Source organism: Staurois parvus, unplaced genomic scaffold (assembly GCF_062004578.1).
Source record: "Staurois parvus isolate SC_StPar_1 unplaced genomic scaffold, SC_StPar_1.0 ptg000173l, whole genome shotgun sequence".
NCBI lineage: Eukaryota > Metazoa > Chordata > Amphibia > Anura > Ranidae > Staurois > Staurois parvus.
Window position 1 is genome coordinate 2,288,314 of NW_028317969.1, and position 19,253 is coordinate 2,307,566.

The window sequence follows — 19,253 nt, forward strand, 5'->3', positions numbered from 1 at the left end:
TTTATATTTGTCTTTTTTTAATGACAGACCAATACTACAGCCTGCTTATGTGATTAACATCTATTACATGCACTGATGTAACTGATAACATTAACCACAGTCATGTGGGATGACCTTCAAACAGTCTTGTAGGTACCTCATCTGATATTTCCCAGTCTACTTACTTTAGTATAAATCCCAGGCACATCTACGTTCAAGGGAGGATCCTTGTTCTGGGTCTGGAAAGATGGACACCAGTAACTTTAGTATATTTTGTTGAACACTCATTGGGAGAGACATTGAAGGAACACCAAAAGCATCAGTATGTCTTAACAGCTACCTTAGGAGAATTCAGCAACTTATTGTAACCCCAGGCACACATAAGGTATAGCTGAGTGAATTTGAATGTCTAAACCCAAGGTTCTCGTGTCTGCTCACAACTGTGATGTCATGAATAGCCTGATGCCTAGTTCAGGAACTATAGCTGGTGAGTTTTTTCTTTCCATTTAGCAGCCCCCAGTCCCTTAAGGCATAGAGGCCTACTGGTACTTGGTTGCCCACTGGTCTTAGAACATTATGCCATAGTTTCTGGCCAGATCACAAAGTAATCTTGAGGTGGGTCAGGCAAAAGACAGTGGCTGGTAGCAGAATTCTGGGATAGTCTAAAGTCAGGATAGGTTGTGGGCAAGCGTAATCCAGTAGAAAGAGCCTAGAGGAGAACAGCACTGTGGAAGGTTGCTGCACACGTTTTACCTTCCCTCAACACACACCACTGGGCCAACTCCTTGCTGGTTGCCTGGGAAGGATAAATAACAATAAATAAAAAAACTTAGAATAAATAATAATAACTTAGTTACTTGAAGACCCTCTAACGTACATATACGTTACGGGTTTCAAGTGGTATACTGGGATGATCATCCTGGTATTGTTTTTTTACAGTAGGTAGGTGGAACCCCCCCCCCCCCCCCTCCCGCCACCTGCCAGTGCCTCTCTGGGATCTCCGTCCCAATGGAGACTCTGGAATTGATGCCGGTGGTTCCCCCAGCTTACCATAGAGCCATTGGAGGACCAGAAGGTCTCCCATGACCTCTATGATAAAAAAAACGGAAGTGACGAGTACTATTGTCACTTCCAGTTTCCAGTGTAGTAAACAGCAGCATTTTTAAGTATTTGGTCACACCGATCTTGGTGTGATCAGATGCTTTTAGGGCAGAGGAGAGGTCTCCTCTGCCCTACCTTGGCTCAACCTTGCCCCCTCCCTCTCTTGATTGGCTCCCACTGCTGCCTCAGCCAATCAGGAGTGAGAGTCCCTGGAGAACCGAGGCTCTCATGGACATCGCTGAATTGGGATGGGGCTCAGGCAAGTGTTAGGGGAGGCTGCAGGGCTGCTACACACAGAAGGTTTTTTACCTTCATGCATAGAATGCATGAAGGTAAAAAACCTGGAGCCTTTAGAACCACTTTTAACCCCTTGGCGCCGGCACCTCCTGGCCCTTTAAGGGTTTCAGAAGCCGGGAGGCGGGGTTTTATGGTCATGTGACTGCCGTGATTCGCTGTGACAGTGATCACATGATCAGGAAAGGTCCCGATCAAAAGGGAGATCGGGACCTTTCCGTGAGTACCAGACATGTATGCTGGGATCACACAGGGCGCGCATGCTCAGCACATATGTTTTTCTTAATTGTACGCAAATGCGCAGCTGCTCGGCGTCAAGGCCCAGACGCTGGGAGGCCGCACATTTGCGTGCGGCCAACGCGAAAAGGTTACGTACCATAGATTGGAGCTATTCCACAAGTGTGCGCAACTTTAAAGTGTGACATGTTTGGTATCTGTTTACACCATATTTTATATTTTATAAAAAAAATGGGTATTATATGGTGTTTGTGTGAATTAAAATTCATGAAAGTGTATTTTCTTCCGAAAAAATTGTGTTAGAAAAACTGTTGCGCAAATACTGTGTGACATAAACAAAATCGCAAAACTCTAGGGCTTCTGCTAAAAAATAAAATGTATAATGTTTGGGAGTTCTAAGTCATTGTTCTGGCCAGCTCCGTGGATTGCTTTAAAAAAAGTCCTGGATTCTTTCTTAGATACACAGAATATAACTGGATACTAACATTTATAGATAAAGTTGATCCAGGGATTATCCATTTGCCTTTCGGGGGATCAGGAAGGATTTTTTTTCCCCTACAGGAGCAAATTGGATCATGCTTTGATTGGGGGTTTTTTTTTGCCTTCCTCTGGATCAACTGTGGGTATAGGATTATAACTTTTATTTTTTTTTTATGGTTGAACCAGGGACGGACTGACAACTCATGGGGCCCCCGGGCAATAGGGGATCATGGGGCCCCTGTGTCCTTGCCCAAACTCAAAAAAGCCTATGAAAAAGGTACCAGGGGCATCTCATGGGGCCCCATACTGACCCTAAGCCCTCGGGCAGTGCCCGAGTTTCCAAATGGTCAGTCCGCCCCTGGGTTGAACTACATGGACTTTTGTCTTTTTTCAGCCAAACTAACTATGTAAGTAGTTATGTCTTCTTGGGTGGACTGGTGGAGCCCACTCAACAGTAGCTGTCAGAAACAAAAAAAACTGAGCTTTGGAACTTTTGCAAAAACACAGAAAAGTGAACACAGCTTAGGTGTAACTTAATTTACTGTAAACTTATCCCAGTCCTGAGAAATTTTAAATTTAGCAAATGATGAACAAATGTATAAGCAGAGAGTAAAAATATGTTAAATGATGTCTAGCTCCAGAAGCTGAAGAATGGTGAAAATAAAGCAAACCTGCAAAAAACTAATGCAACCACAACCACTGAGGATTAGTAAACTGCAATATATTGTATTACATTTTCTTCTTGGGTTTACACTTTACAAACACTCTCAAGGTTTTATCTCTGTCACTCTGGTTATGTAGATTTCCCTTCACTTCATCTTCTGTCTGATATCCAATACTTGGACAGAAAGAGAGGGTTGATCTCCAACATAGGGACACATCTAGTAATAAAACTCTGACAGAGGAGCTAACCCTGGATTTGTAAACGGTAGTAGGAGCTCTTTTGCATACCATATCTCATTTTTATGAATTTATTTCTTAGGCTGCCCTTGCAGTTTGGATTACCATTCTCCGTTTTATGGGCGACCTTCCAGAGCCAAAATACCACACAGCTATGAGTGATGGCAGCGAGAAGATCCCCGTCATGACAAAGATCTACGAGACGCTGGGGAAGAAGACATATAAGAGGGAGCTTCAGGCACTACAAGGAGAGGGTGAGGTAAGTGTCGTTTGAACACAGAACAATGAGGGTCCATCATTCAAATCATGTTTAATTATACAGTCAGGTCCATAAATATTGGGACAATTCTAACATTTTTGGCTCTATACACCACCACAATGGATTTGAAATGAAATGAACAAGATGCGCTTTAACTGCAGACTGTCAGCTTTAATTTGAGGGTATTTACATCCAAATCAGGTGAACGGTGTAGGAATTACAACAGTTTGCATATGTCTTCTTTTCATTTCAAATCCACTGTGGTGGTGTATAGAGCCAAAAATGTTAGAATTGTGTCGATGTCCCAATATTTATGGACCTGACTGTATACAGCACAACTCAAGGCTGGTTTTGGAGCTCAAATTCCATTCTATAAGAACTTTGGATCCCATCCAAGCTCTTAGGTACAGTGCCGGGACAAGGTCATCCAATGCCCAGGACAAAGATGTTAAACTGTGCCCCCCATTCCTGATGTGCAAGCTCAGGGAATCCTACACTCAGCAGTCACTCACTTGTCAAAATCATCGCCGCTATCTCTACTCCTGTCAGCCTTGTAACAGAAGGAAGGCACCCCCGTCCCTACAGTAAACCATTGCACCCAGGGCAGCCGCCCCACCCGCCCACCCCTTGTACCGGCCCTGCTTAGGGATAGATCACTTCCTATCCTGGAACACAATGGGAAGTTAGAAAATCTCTCCAAAGTTAGTGGAAATTTTTCTAAGGCCATTATTACTAAAACTTCTTTTTCCTGTGACAACCATAACATTTTGAATTTCCAAGCACTATCAGTTCCAATGACATTAGTAAGCAGGACAGATAGGGAGGCTGGATTTCCCTAGTATGTGTGAATTTTGTTCATTAAATGTATAAAGAAATCTCACATACTTGGTTTAGCACCAGAGTTGTGGATGGCCAGTTCTCTAACTGGCAGCAGAGTTCTAATATGCAGAGTATATGTGGCATTTGTTTACCATTTGCACCAGGAGGATATGTGCACGCCACAGAGTTACAAAGACTAAGGGGTCCATTCATAAAACATTTGTTGGATGAATGTCCAATATATTTGTTCTAATTTTTTCTAATTTGTCTATAATAGAGTAATGTTGGCTATTATAATGGCTATAATAGATTTATCCCTATGATTGTTGGCTCCTTCTAGTGGCCAACATGTGGTATATTTTCTCTTTTTGGGGTATCAGAAAACAATACTGCATTTTGGCCAATAGATGGAGCTGACAATCCAGGATTGAATGTTTTATATCTAGACTTCTATATGTGGAATAGGAAGCCTAATTTGTACCTGCAAGTGGAAAATTTGACTTTGACATGACAGTGGGATGCATTTTCCTAATTCACCAGTTTATCTTTCAAAAAACAAAATGCAATGCTAAAATTATTTTAACATCAAAAGAAACTGCATTGATGAGGAAAAGCCCCTGAATCTTGGCAGTTCTACCCTCCACATTTCTATTAGCCAGTGAGGTTGCCCATCACGGTGATGAATCCCTAGGAATGTAGATTTATAGAACCTACCCAATGCTCTGCTCCCCTTCACCACTAGATGATTCACCGCAGCATCTTCTACCCCATGTTCTAACAGTCTAAGGTCATGCCTTCATCAAGATATTTGTGGGGTCCATAACCTTGCATTGGACATAATGATGCCAAGGAATAATATTCAGGTTTTCCAAAATTGGGTTTTCACAATATTCAGTGGTTTCTCCCATATTGCTGTCCTCGAAGGTTCACTTGTTTACAATTGTTGGGATGAGATATTAGCCACATCAGGAGTGTATTGGATAGGTGCAGCAGGCAGAAAGCACCCAAAGTTCCAATTTTGCCAAAAACGGCAAATTAGCAGAACTAGTAAAAACAGTACAACCAGGCCCGGCGGGAGACTCACCCAACCAGGGCACTTACAACAGTTCAGTACAGAGATACCGAGCTGCAGACAGTGTCTGTCACAAGAAGTGGAGTTTGGCTTGGCCACTCTGACCTAATAGGGAGCTCCCTGAGAAGGTAGACGAAATCTCTACTCTTTCCCTACTCCACCTGAACCTTCCCTGCCGCTAATCCTGTCCCTGACAGACAGGTGACCTGTCCCTACACTAGCCACTTGCATAAAGCACGCCAAAACCTGGGGTCAGAGTCTTAAATAGGCTCTGCCTGAGCCAAGATGGCTGCCAGAGTCACATGGGACAAGAGCCTACAATCCAGTTTCTTTCCACTTCCTCCCCCCACTGCCTTGCTGCTGTAGTCCAGCTCTACAGGCAGTGGAGAAAACGGACTGCACTTGCCTTCAAGTGCATTGTTTTCAGTGAGTTAGCGGACTCGTAGACTTTCCCGGTGAGAAGGAGCAATAAAGTGTAACAAAGCAAAGCAGGAAACAGAGGCTGAAAATGTAATGTCATGTTCTTTGCCCTCCCATGCAGAGCGCTCACATTGACAGTCTGAAGAAGAATAGTGTACGCCACAAACTGGTCTCTCTAACGCTGAAGAAAAAATCCAAGTTAACTGAAGAGGTATGATATATAAATGTGTATGTTTGCTTTTTATTTGAATTTATGAAGCAGTTTTCAGCTGAAACCAAATCTATAGTACATGCATGGCAAATTGCAGTAAAGGGGTTAAACCACTGACTGTGATCTGTGATTTAGGCAAATATACTATTTAACCACTTTAATACTAGGCACCTTTACCCCCTTCCTGCCCAGGCCACTTTTCAGCTGTCAGTGTTGTCACTTTGAATGACAATTGTGCAGTCATGCAACAACCAGTAAAAAAATTGTATCATTTATTTCACACAAATAGAGCTTTCTTTTGGTGGTATTTAATCACCACTGAGGTTTTTATATTTTTGCTAAATAAACAAAACCAAAAACCCCAAAACGTTTGAAAAAAAAAATGCGTTTTTCTTTGTTTCTGTTGTAAAATTTTGCAAATATATAACCTTTCTTCATTAATTTAGGTCAAAATGTATTCTGCTACATTTCTTTGGTGAAAATACCCCAAATTAGTGTACCGTATTTTTCGCTCCATAAGACGCACCTGACCATAGGACGCACCTAGGTTTTAGAGGCGAAAAACAAGAAAAAAAAATATTCTGAACCAATGGACTGCAGACACAGTACAGGGGATGACCAGAGACTGCGGACACAGTGCAGGAGATGACCAGAGACTGCGGACACAGTACAGGAGATGTCCAGAGACTGCGGACACAGTACAGGAGATGACCAGAGACTGCGGACACAGTACAGGAGATGACCAGAGACTGCGGACACAGTACAGGAGATGACCAGAGACTGAGGACATAGTACAGGAGATGACCAGAGACTGCGGACACAGTACAGGAGATGACCAGAGACTGCGGACACAGTGCAGGAGATGACCAGAGACTGCGGACACAGTGCAGGAGATGACCAGAGACTGCAGACAGTGCAGGGGATGACCAGAGACTGCGGACACAGTGCAGGAGATGGTCAGAGACTGCGAACACAGTGCAGGGGATGACCAGAGACTGCAGACAGTGCAGGGAATGACCAGAGACTGCAGACAGTGCAGGGAATGACCAGAGACTGCAGACAGTGCAGGGAATGACCAGAGACTGCAGACAGTGCAGGGAATGACCAGAGACTGCAGACAGTGCAGGGAATGACCAGAGACTGCAGACAGTGCAGGGAATGACCAGAGACTGCAGACAGTGCAGGGAATGACCAGAGACTGCAGACAGTGCAGGGAATGACCAGAGACTGCAGACAGTGCAGGGAATGACTAGAGACTGCTGACCTTTGGGGAGGGAGCGGGTACCTGAATTTGACAGGTACCCGCTCCCACTTCCGCGGAGTTGTCCTTCCCTCTTCTTCCCGGGCCGGCTTCTGTGACAGCCGGGTGGCCACTGCACATGCGCGAAAAGCGCTGCTCTTTCTGAATGGCCCGGCGCCTTCTGGGACCTGTCATGTGTCCCAGAAGACACCGGATCATTCACAAACCGCAGCACATGCGCAGTGGGCACCCGGCTGTCACAGAAGCCGGCGCGGGAAGACTGTGCAGCGCTGGAGCGAGGAACAGGTAAGGCCCTGCAGGAGACAACAGCTGAGCGGCTGGCCCGGTGTTCTGACATGGTGGCCGCAAAAATACCGGACCGGCCGCTTTATATTCGCTCCATAAGACGCACTGACATTTTCCCCCCTTTTTTTGGGGGAAAAAAGTGCGTCTTATGGAGCGAAAAATACGGTATATTATTTAGTCTGTAGGAAAGTTAGAGAGTCCACAAACCATGGTATATACAGTATATATGGCCGTCAGTACATCAGGAGTAATCGATTGTCAATCTCATTTCTTGAGGCCTGAAAATGCCAGGTTAGTACAAATACCCCCCAAATTACCCATTTATGGCAGTCCAGGGTATTTAGTAGGAGGTATGGCAAGTTTTTTGAAGTTGTAATTTTTTTGTCGTAACTTTTTGGAAAACAAAGAAATTAAATTTTAAAAAATTCACTTTTTTTTTTACATATTGTAAGATTTGTAAAGCTAGATTGTAAGCTTGAAAGAGCAGGGCCCTCGATCCCCTCATGTTTTGCATTGTATTGGTATTGTTCTGTCACATGTTCTGTTCCCCTCTGTAATGTACAGCGCTGAGCGAACTATTGGCGCTTTATAAATACTGTATAATAATAATAATAACAATATTGTCACCAGTCCAGTGCAGCATTATCATATAACTGGTGTGGTGGTGATCCGTGACACTGACTGATGACAGTATGTTAAAAAATAAATAAATACAATTCTTTAGATTTTTTACCTATTATTTATTTCTTTTTTATTACATATTTTTTCTTTTTTTTTATCAACACACTGTGACCAGAGCAATACCATGTTACCATAGTAACATTGTACTACTCTGGGCAAGTGATCAGAATTTTTGTTTTTCTTTACACACTATGATTGCTAATACCAATGTATTTTATTGATATAAGCAACCATTTTTACTGAATAAAACTGATTCAAGCAGTCTTTTGTTGGGATTAGCTGTGATTTGGCAAAGCTCAACACATGGTACAGGTGGGCTGTCATTGGCCCTGTCTGTACCATGTGACCGCTGTGATCAGTCACAGCTAACAACACAATTGTATACAATGGATGGCATGAAAGAAAGCTATCTATTGTATACAATTGTCAGGTGATATGCTGTGATTGGTCACAGTGGTCACATGACACTGGCAGCGGGCGGTGTGGTGATCTGTCATCGGCGTCATATGACGTCCACTCAGGAGGAGCTTCCCGCTTGGACGTTAATCTGCTATAGGCCAGGTGTTAAAAGAGGTTGCAAACCCTTCCATATACCCAGTGAAGTGACTGGCCTCAAGTGATACACAGATTTTCAACAAATCCCACTACATAAGTTGTACCTGTTTATTTGCAGTCTTCTCTTTTCTACACCCGTTCAAAGTGCTGAATTTATAAAGCTTGTATGAGAGTTCAGAAAAAAGGGGGCGGAGAGCTGATTTTGCACTCTGCAGAGCTCATTGAGGAGAGCTGATTGGAGGGAAGAGACACACTCCCCTCCACACAGCACATAAGAACAGAGCTGAGGCTGTCGATCAGCTGGAGCTCCCTCCTCTGTAACCATTTATCTCTTGGTGTCAGAAAAACTTGTCAGATGTGACTCATTCTGATAGCAGAGGAACAAAACAGCAGACAGAAATGACACTTAGTACTCTGGATGGAGACAAGTACACACTATAGAGGGATATTCTTTGTTCATATTTCATGTCTGAGGTTTACAACCACTTCAAGTCTAACATTCTATGCAAGTAAAAAGATGAACTCTGAGCAGATAGAAAATAATATACACCCCAAAATGTTTTTCTATTCAAGCATTGTAAGTACTTGAATTTCAGTTGGTATCAGCTTCTTGCTGTTCTTGTACAGCAGAGCTCAGACTGAGAAGGTGAGAAGCAGCACAAGTAATCAGTTGATATTACCATTAATGTCACCTAGATCACCCCTTTTTTTCATTAACCCTTTGCTTCCTCTGGTTTAGGTAACAAAAAGACTGCATGATGGAGAGTCTACCCTGCAGGGGAACAGCATGCTTGAAGATCGGCCCACTTCAAACCTGGAAAAACTCCATTTTATTATCGGCAATGGAATCCTGAGACCAGCACTTCGGTTGGTGTTGTTTTAGTTGTTTTTATTACTACTAGCAAAAGTGTGCCCATTCCAGAACAGGCAAGGTTGGGATGTTGGTAACCATTCTAAATACATTTTTTCACAAATCTCTCCTTATTTCTGTACAGAACATTAGGTGACAATATTACAGTTGCATAGCAAAAATTTAGACCTCTTTCACACAGAGAGATAAAGTACCTGCTTCTGAATGTGAGACCTCCTATAGGGATAAGGTGCCCGCTTGTGAATGTAAGACCACCTATACGGATAGAGTATCTGCTTGTGAATGTAAGACCTCCTATAGGGATAAAGTATCTGCTTGTGACTGTAAGACCTCCTATACGGATAAGGTACCTGTGAATGTAAGACCTCCTATAGGGATAAGGTACCTGTGAATGTAACACCTCCTATAGGGATAAGGTGCCCGCTTGTGAATGTAAGACCACCTATACGGATAGAGTATCTACTTGTGACTGTAAGACCTCCTATACGGATAAGGTACCTGTGAATGTAAGACCTCCTATAGGGATAAGGTACCTGTGAATGTAACACCTCCTATAGGGATAAGGTACCTGCTTGTGACTGTAATACCACCTATAGGGATAAAGTACCTGTTTGTGAATGTAAGACCTCCATAAGATACGTGCATGTGACTGTAAGACCTCCAATAGGGATAAGGTACCTGTGAATGTAAGACCTCCTATAGGGATAAGGTACCTGCTTGTGACTGTAAGACCACCTATACGGATAGAGTATCTGCTTGTGAATGTAAGATCTCCTATAGGGATAAGGTACCTGCTTGTGACTGTAATACCTCCTATAGGGATAAAGTACCTGTTTGTGAATGTAAGACCTCCATAAGATACGCGCATGTGACTGTAAGACCTCCAATAGGGATAAGGTACCTGTGAATGTAAAACCTCCGATAGGGATAAGGTGCCCGCTTGTGACTGTGAGACTTCCTATAGGGATAAGGTACCTGCTTGTAAATGTAAGACCTCCAAAGGGATACGGTACCTGGTTGTGAATGTAAGACCTCCTATAGGGATAAGGTACCTGCTTGTGAATGGAAGACCTCCATAAGGTACCTGCTTGTGAATGGAAGACCTCCATAAGGTACCTGCTTGTGAATGGAAGCCCTACTAAAGGGATAAGGTACCTGCTTGTGACTGTAAATCCTCCATAAGGTACCTGTTTGTGAATGTAAGACCTCCTAGAAGGATACAGTACCTGCTTGTGAATGTAAGACCTCCTATAGGGATAAGGTGTCCACTTGTGACTGTGAGACCTCCATAAGGTACCTGCTTGTGACTGTAAGACCTCCATAAGGTACCTGCATGTGACTGTAAGACCCTTATAGGGATAAGGTACCTGCTTGTGAATGTAAGACCTACTACAGGATTAAAGTATCTGCTTGTGAATGTGAGACCTCCTATAGGAATATGGTACCTGCCTGTGACTGTAAGACCTCCTATAGGGATAAAGTATCTGGTTGTGAATGTAAGACCTCCATAAGGTACCTGCTTGTGGCTGTAAGACGTCTTTTAGGGATAAGGTACCTGTGAATGTAAGACCTCCTATAGGGATAAGGTGCCCGCTTGTGACTGTAAGACCTCCTATAGGGATAAGATGCCCGCTTGTGACTGTATGATCTCCTATAGGGATAAGGTACCTGCTTGTGAATGTAAGACCTCCTATAGGGATAAGGTGCCCGCTTGTGACTGTAAGACCTCCTATAGGGATAAGGTACCTGCTTGTGACTGTAAGACCTCCTATAGGGATAGGGTACCTGCTTGTGACTGTAAGACCTCCTATAGGGATAAGGTTCCTGCTCGTGACTGTAAGATCTCCTATAGGGATAAGGTACCTGCTTGTGAATGTAAGATCTCCTCTAGGGATAAGGTACCTGCTTGTGAATGAAAGACCTCCTAGGGATACTCATGAAGAATGTATTAGGAAACATTGCTCAAGGAATCCCCAGCAACCTTCCAAGTAACGGTTGAGAAATGCTAATCTATAGTATACACCTAGGACCCTTCTAGAGGCATTTTTTTGCATGCACAGAAATTGTCTAACCACAAACACTAGACTCTTCTACAAGTAGCAAATCACACACCACTAACTGAAACTGAGAATCTGGTGCCTCTCACCCACACCCTCCAATTTTAGCATGTTTAGTGTGCTTCATTCCATTTCCTCCCACCATCTTCTTAAATGACTCTTTAATTTATCTGAGAATAAGTAGCTACCCAACCCTGGTGTCATCACTGACTGCCTGTTCCATCAATCCATTAATTATATAACTGGCCACAATCTGTGCACTGCTGATATCAGTGTCTGTGCCAGCATTACTATGTGATTGGCCCCTGAAGACACTGTGTACTGTTACACCCATCTATCAGGACAGGGAGTGTTGGAAAAGCTCTGCATTGGGAGCATAGATGAAAAAACACATTAGTACATTGATGGAGGGTAACTACGTGTTTTTACTGCTGCTCTGCCTTCTGCTCCAGTGGCAATCAACCTACTTCCTGAGAGCTCAGGGTGTCATAGGCCCGCCCCCACCTTGCACTCAGAAGTAGAATGTTGCATAGAGAGCCACCAGTTTATTACATGGTGCCACCCTGCAACATCCAGGATCTGCCCACCACTGGAAGAAAAAGAGGGTGATGTCACCAGACCTAAGACACTTGGATGTATACACAATTAAAAAAAAAAGTATGGGTGATCCCAAACTCATAATTGGGCTTTCAGTATATTCTAAACCACTGACCTATCACAAGTGTGCAATCGAAGAAGTCCTGTTTTAAATTTTTGGAATATGAAAAGATCAGGATGGCAGCTGGCCAACTAGTACTGTATATTCAGAAGATGGTCAGCATGGTCTTCTAGTATTTTGTATAGAGTACATGGCACTCCTATCAATGTATGCTGAACTGATCTTGCATTTTGATTCTACAGGGATGAAATCTACTGCCAGATATGCAAACAGCTTACCCAGAACCCTTCAAAAAGCAGCCATGCTCGCGGCTGGATCCTCATGTCTCTCTGTGTAGGATGCTTTGCACCTTCTGAGAAATTTGTCAAGGTCAGTTACACACATTTGATGCTGCTTATTTGGTGTGTGTGCAAGGAATGTGTCATTCATATAGAACATTTTATACCTGCGCGGCATCATTGAAGGCTCCTTTAAAGGGTAAGTTCACCTTTTCGTGTGCTCACCTATGTATGCTTGCCATTGTGAGCATTTATTATGGATACTCACCCTGGGGTGGTGCATTGCGATGTACAGTCTGCGGACATCACAGCTTCTATCTTTAGCAGGGTCTGAAGTGGTGGTCAGGATATTTAAAGCTAGTTTGTCTCTTCATTTTTTTTTGAAAAGATGAATTTGGCCTTTAAGAGACCCACAAATACCTAGTTTAGTGGCAATAAGGTACATGTGTGGGAGGCCTATAACTTCCCAGCACATTGAGTTCCTCAATTTAGATTTTGCAAGTGTGCATGTATTGCAGAACCTGAGCACAGTTCAGATCTCTGTCCTGATCTAAGGGTAGCATATCATACCATCTTTTGGACAAAACATACTTAGAATCAGAAACAACAAATGTCTGTGAATGTTTTTATTTTTCCAGGTCATGGTATATCTAATAGTAGTTAGTCACATTCAGCTGGCATAGTTGCCAACTGTCAGATTGCGGACAGTCACAAATTTTTGAATGCTGTCCCGCCATGCCTCAGTCCACGCCAGTGTCCCAGAATCCAAGATCAGGGTGGGGGCAGCAGCAGATAGGGGTTCCTAATTCTGAAAGAGTTTAGAGCAGTTAAAAAGATTTCCTTGTCTTATTTGCTCAGCGGGTAGGTGGGCCACGGCAGACTGGGGACTATTTCTCTATTTTCGGGAGTAATCTGTAGTGCTGCTGTTTTTTATTACTAAACTGAGCTCCCGGCCACTTTTGTAGCAATCCACCGGAGCACTATGTAAGTCATCTCAAACTCTATTTAACCACACCCCCTTTAAGCCACTCTCAATGTGTGGCACATTCTAAACCACGCCCACTTTTCAGCACAGCCACAACCACACCCATAACATCTGGGTTATGCCCACCGAACCTTTCCCACCACACAGAAAAGAAAGTGTCCCTGAAAACTTTTTTCAAATGTTGGCAACTAGAGATGAGCGAATTTTTCAAAAATTCGATTCGGCTGATTCGGCGAATTCCAGTATGAAATTCGATTCGATGCGAATTAATTCGCTACGAAGTTAACTTATTAAAAGGGTTTCTAGGCTTCAGAGAGCCTTTAAATTAGTGCAGAACACTGTACCTTTAATTTAAATGCCCTTGGAGATGAGGAAGGAGAAGGACAAGGAGAAGGATGAGAAGAAGGAGAAGGATGAGAAGAAGGAGAAGGATGAGAAGAAGGAGAAGGAGAAGGATGAGAAGAAGGAGAAGGAGAAGGATGAGAAGAAGGAGAAGGATGAGAAGAAGGAGAAGGAGAAGGATGAGAAGAAGGAGGAGAAGGATGAGAAGATGGAGAAGGAGAAGGATGAGAAGATGGAGAAGGATGAGAAGAAGGAGAAGGAGAAGGATGAGAAGAAGGAGAAGGAGAAGGATGAGAAGAAGGAGAAGGATGAGAAGAAAGAGAAGGATGAGAAGAAGGATGAGAAGAAGGAGAAGGATGAGAAGAAGGAGAAGGAGAAGGATGAGAAGAAGGATGAGAAGAAGGAGAAGGATGAGAAGAAGGATGAGAAGAAGGATGAGAAGAAGGAGAAGGATGAGAAGAAGGACAGTTCTGTGACAGTTTCTGTCTATTTCTGACAGTTCTGTGACATTCACTCCATACAGCGGTTTCAACCGCTGTATGGAGGGAATGTCCCAGAACTGTCAGAAATAGTCTATTTCTGACAGTTCTGGGACATGTATGGAGTGAATGTCCCAGAACTGTCAGAAATAGTCTATTTCTGACAGTTCTGTGACATTCACTCCATACAGCGGTTTCAACCGCTGTATGGAGGGAATGTCCCAGAACTGTCAGAAATAGTCTATTTCTGACAGTTCTGGGACATGTATGGAGTGAATGTCCCAGAACTGTCATAAATAGTCTATTTCTGACAGTTCTGGGACATTCCCTCCATACAGCGGTTTCAACCGCTGTATGGAGGGAATGTCCCAGAACTGTCATAAATAGTCTATTTCTGACAGTTCTGGGACATTCCTTCCATACAGCGGTTGAAACATTGTATCTATTTGTTTCCATAAATGGATCCATTTATGGAAACAAATAGATACAATGTTTCAACCGCTGTATGGAGTGAGTGTCCCAGAACTGTCATAAATAGTCTATTTCTGACAGTTCTATGACATTCCCTCCATACAGCGGTTGAAACCGCTGTATGGAGTGAATGTCCCATAACTGTCAGAAATAGACTATTTCTGACAGTTCTGGGACATTCACTCCATACAGCGGTTTCAACCGCTGTATGGAGGGAATGTCATAGAACTGTCAGAAATAGACTATTTCTAACAGTTCTGGGACACTCACTCCATACAGCGGTTGAAACATTGTATCTATTTGTTTCCATAAATGACATTCTGCAGATACACTTAGAGGAGCACTGCAGATACACTTTTTGCCGGCTTGGAATTATTCTTATTTTCATCCTACTTCTTCTTCTTCTTCATCCTCATCCTCTTCTTTTTCTTATGAGGATGAAGAAGAAGAAGAAGAAGTAGGATGAAAATAAGATTAATTCCAAGCCGGCAAAAAGTGTATCTGCAGCGCTCCTCTAAGTGTATTTGCAGAATGTCATTTATGGAAAAAAATAGATACAATGTTTCAACCGCTGTATGGAGTGAATGTCCCATAACTGTCAGAAATACACTATTTCTGACAGTTCTGGGACATTCACTCCATACAGCGCTTTCAACCGCTGTATGGAGGGAATGTCATAGAACTGTCAGAAATAGACTATTTCTAACAGTTCTGGGACACTCACTCCATACAGCGGTTGAAACATTGTATCTATTTGTTTCCATAAATGGATCCATTTATGGAAACAAATAGATACAATGTTTCAACCGCTGTATGGAGTGAGTGTCCCAGAACTGTTAGAAATAGTCTATTTCTGACAGTTCTATGACATTCCCTCCATACAGCGGTTGAAACCGCTGTATGGAGTGAATGTCCCAGAACTGTCAGAAATAGTCTATTTCTGACAGTTCTGGGACACTCACTCCATACAGCGGTTGAAACATTGTATCTATTTTTTTCCATAAATGACATTCTGCAGATACACTTAGAGGAGCACTGCAGATACACTTTTTGCCGGCTTGGAATTATTCTTATTTTCATCCTACTTCTTCTTCTTCTTCATCCTCATCCTCTTCTTTTTCTTATGAGGATGAAGAAGAAGAAGAAGAAGTAGGATGAAAATAAGATTAATTCCAAGCCGGCAAAAAGTGTATCTGCAGCGCTCCTCTAAGTGTATTTGCAGAATGTCATTTATGGAAAAAATGACACTCTGCAAATACACTTAGAGGAGCGCTGCAGATACACTTTTTGCCGGCTTGGAATTAATCTTATTTTCATCCTACTTCTTCTTCTTCTTCTTCTTCTTCTTCTTCTTCATCCTCATCCTCAGAAGAAGAAGAAGAGGATGAGGATGAGGATGAAGAAGAAGAAGAAGTAGGATGAAAATAAGAATAATTCCAAGCCGGCAAAAAGTGTATGTGCAGAGTTCCTCTATTTCTGACAGTTCTCTGACAGCTTCTTCACATGTACAGCGGTTGAAACATCTGTATCCTAAATGGAAACTAATAGATACAATGTTTCAACCGCTAAACATGTGTTCCTTCTGTCAGAGAACTGTCAGAAATAGCGGAGCTCACTGCAGGGACACTTTTGCCGGCTGATCGGGAAATATTCGATTCGCGCACCCGAAGTAGGCAAAATTTCGGATTCGACGCGAATCGAATATTTCCTGAAATTCGACTCGAATTCCGGTTCGCCTGGTTCGATTCGCTCATCTCTATTGGCAACTATGAGCTGGGCTTGTTCCGTAATGCTAAAGATGTTTAGTAGCTTCTCAAAGCCATAACACCTTCAACCATATGAATTGACAGAAATAGTAATGATAACAGTAGCCGTGCCTCCCTCGCTCCCACTCTATAAAATGGTGTGTGAGGTAGGTAAATGATTCAAACGTGAATAAAGTTCTCAAATAGTAAGTGGTGGTGCCTGCAACGCAGTAAAACTTCATGCAAAGTGCATAGACAAAACTCTGGTGATGGTGAGTGACAATCCTCCTCTGGCTGAATTGCCCCCTCACCTTAATCAAGCGACCCAAAAGGGCCTACAGGCCTTCCAGATCACTAGTGGAATCTTAACCACAAATGCTGCCAGACAAGCTCCTCCGAGTATTATATCAGGTGGGGATGATAAACTGGATGCATTGGCTCCTGACCACCGCTGGGTACGCCACTCATCAAGATGATAAAGGATATAGAAAACTCTGATAGTGTAGTATTTCCAGATAATCAATGCTTTATTATAAATTAAAATAGCACTTACATTAGGTGAGCACTACAGTGCTTCCCTCCATAATACAGCAAGATCTAACAGGTGTTCCTCCTCAAATGCATGGGTATACTGCATGGATGAACTCGCCTCACTGACAGGTGTACCAAAATGGTGGTTGTACCGGAAGTACGCCACCGCTCGCCGGATGCTGCATTCTTACATATCTACGCGTTGTGTCACCACACTTGTGACTTCCTCAGGATTTCCATTGGTGGATTGAGGTGTCTGTGCTATCTGTCACTGGGCATGTTTCTGATACAGAAATTACATGGAGAAGCTAAAAAACTTCTTCAAAATGAAAACACTGCCCCTCAAGTCACCATTTCTAATTTACTGTCTCTGTTACACCACTTTTCTCACCTTTCTGGGCTTTCTTTAAATGCTCAAAAAATGACAGCCCTTAATGTGTCTTTACTCCCCTTAACAGAACAAGCTCTCCAAAATTCTTATAATTTTCAATGGGCACATAACTTCTTAGTTTACTGCCTCTGTCAACACACTTTATCGAGCGAACTATCCATCGCTTTTTAAAAAACTTAAAGACAACTTACACTGCTGGGCAGGCTACTCTCTATTTTGGTTTGGCAGAATCAACTCGATTAAGATGACGTTTCTACCCCAATTGCTATATTATTTTAGAACCCTACCGATAGCGATTCCAAAAAGCGAGTTACAACAACTACAAGCTGAAGTTCTGAGTTTCATTTGGGCTAACAAACAACCCCGGATGAACAAGATGATTTTATTTGCCTCGAAACGGAGGGGTGGGATTGGCCTCCCTAACCTTCAAGCCTATTTCCAAGTTGCACAAATTGCTTAATTGGCCTCCACCACTGCTATAGAGCCTGAACCCCTTTGGGTTTCTATTGAAGCTCTCTCCTGTCACCCTGTCACCATTGGCTCTTTATTATGGCTTCCTAACCAGGTGCGCCCTCCCATATTGTGTCCACCCTTGTCATATTCTTTAGCTGTTTGGGACAGAGTGCGCCATTATAAACGTTTATCTTCCGAACATACACACCTGGCTCCAATTTTTTGTAACCCAAAATTTGTACCTGGCTTGGTGTTCGCATCCTTTCAATGGTGGATTAATAAATGGTTGTTAAGAATAGGAGACTATCTAAATGGGGATCATATTTTTTCTTTACAGTATTTTAGAGAAACATTAGATATACTTTCTAATGAGATTTTCAGGTACAATCAGATTGTCTCTTATATTCGCTCTAAGATTCGGTTGCTGGATGGGCCACTTACGCTTACAGCTTTTGAGCTTTCATGCCAAACAAGAGGTCATTTGAGGGGCCAGGTCTCCATCCTATATTCTCTCCTCACTGACCCAAATAGTAAGCTTCCTTATTATGATTCAATGGTAAAGGGACCTTTTGATTTAGCTGATTGGCAAGATATCACTTTCGCATTATCTATAGTATCAATTAATACCACCTTAATTGAAGCGAACTATAAAACGCTATTACGATGGTATTTGGTCCCCACTTGAATCGTGAAATGCACCCCTCAGCTTTGCCGCATTGTTTCCGGCGTTGTGGCCAACTGGGGACCATGTATCACATTTGGTGGCAGTATGCAAGGGTGACTAGATTTTGGATCCGCATGTTTAATTTAATCAATTCAGTGATGGGGGTAAATGTACGTAGATCCCCGGAGATAGCCTTTTTTCATAAATTTTCCGACGAAGTCCCCAGAAAATCACACAAATTAATAATTTATATGCTATTGGCGACTAGGATCGCTAAAGCAAAATACTGGAAACAGTCGGTAATTTCACTTGACTAAGTCAAGAATAAACTCAATTGGAATATGATTAATGACAGATTCACCTGTATTTTTAGTAATAATACTAAAAAATTTGACACCTTATGGAACCCGTGGATTCGGTATATTTATATCCCTTGACGAACCGGGATTTTACTCTCTCTTTTCCTCTTCTTTCCTTCTTTATCTATTTCCTATTAATTCTATTTGTTTCCTTATTTTTCTTATATTAATGATTAGCCAAGTCACGGTTAGTTGTATGAGGTGTTAATACATTTTATGGTTACAATTTAGTTTGTACCTTCAAACAATAGCTAGTGGGGATATCTTTTTTTTTTTTTTCCCTGATGTTTCTTTGATGTTTCCAGCGGCATATTATTAATGTTCTCTGCTTTTGGGCAGAGATTAGGCATTGCCTCCACATAATTCTCTGTTCAACCTGTACACTATTTATTGTACTGAGACTAAACAATTACAT

The 19,253-nt window shown here is 42.5% G+C and overlaps 1 protein-coding gene across 1 annotated transcript in view; it reads left to right on the forward strand.

Annotated features, from left to right (window-relative positions):
- MYO7A (myosin VIIA) overlaps positions 1-19,253 on the forward strand; it is a 305,599-nt gene that overhangs the window by 195,666 nt on the left and 90,680 nt on the right. Inside the window, exons 24-27 of the mRNA XM_089676754.1 lie at positions 3,074-3,250; positions 5,683-5,772; positions 9,294-9,421; positions 12,383-12,509. Coding sequence (XP_089532880.1) covers positions 3,074-3,250; positions 5,683-5,772; positions 9,294-9,421; positions 12,383-12,509 — 522 coding nt within the window. The remainder of the gene's footprint in view (positions 1-3,073; positions 3,251-5,682; positions 5,773-9,293; positions 9,422-12,382; positions 12,510-19,253) is intronic.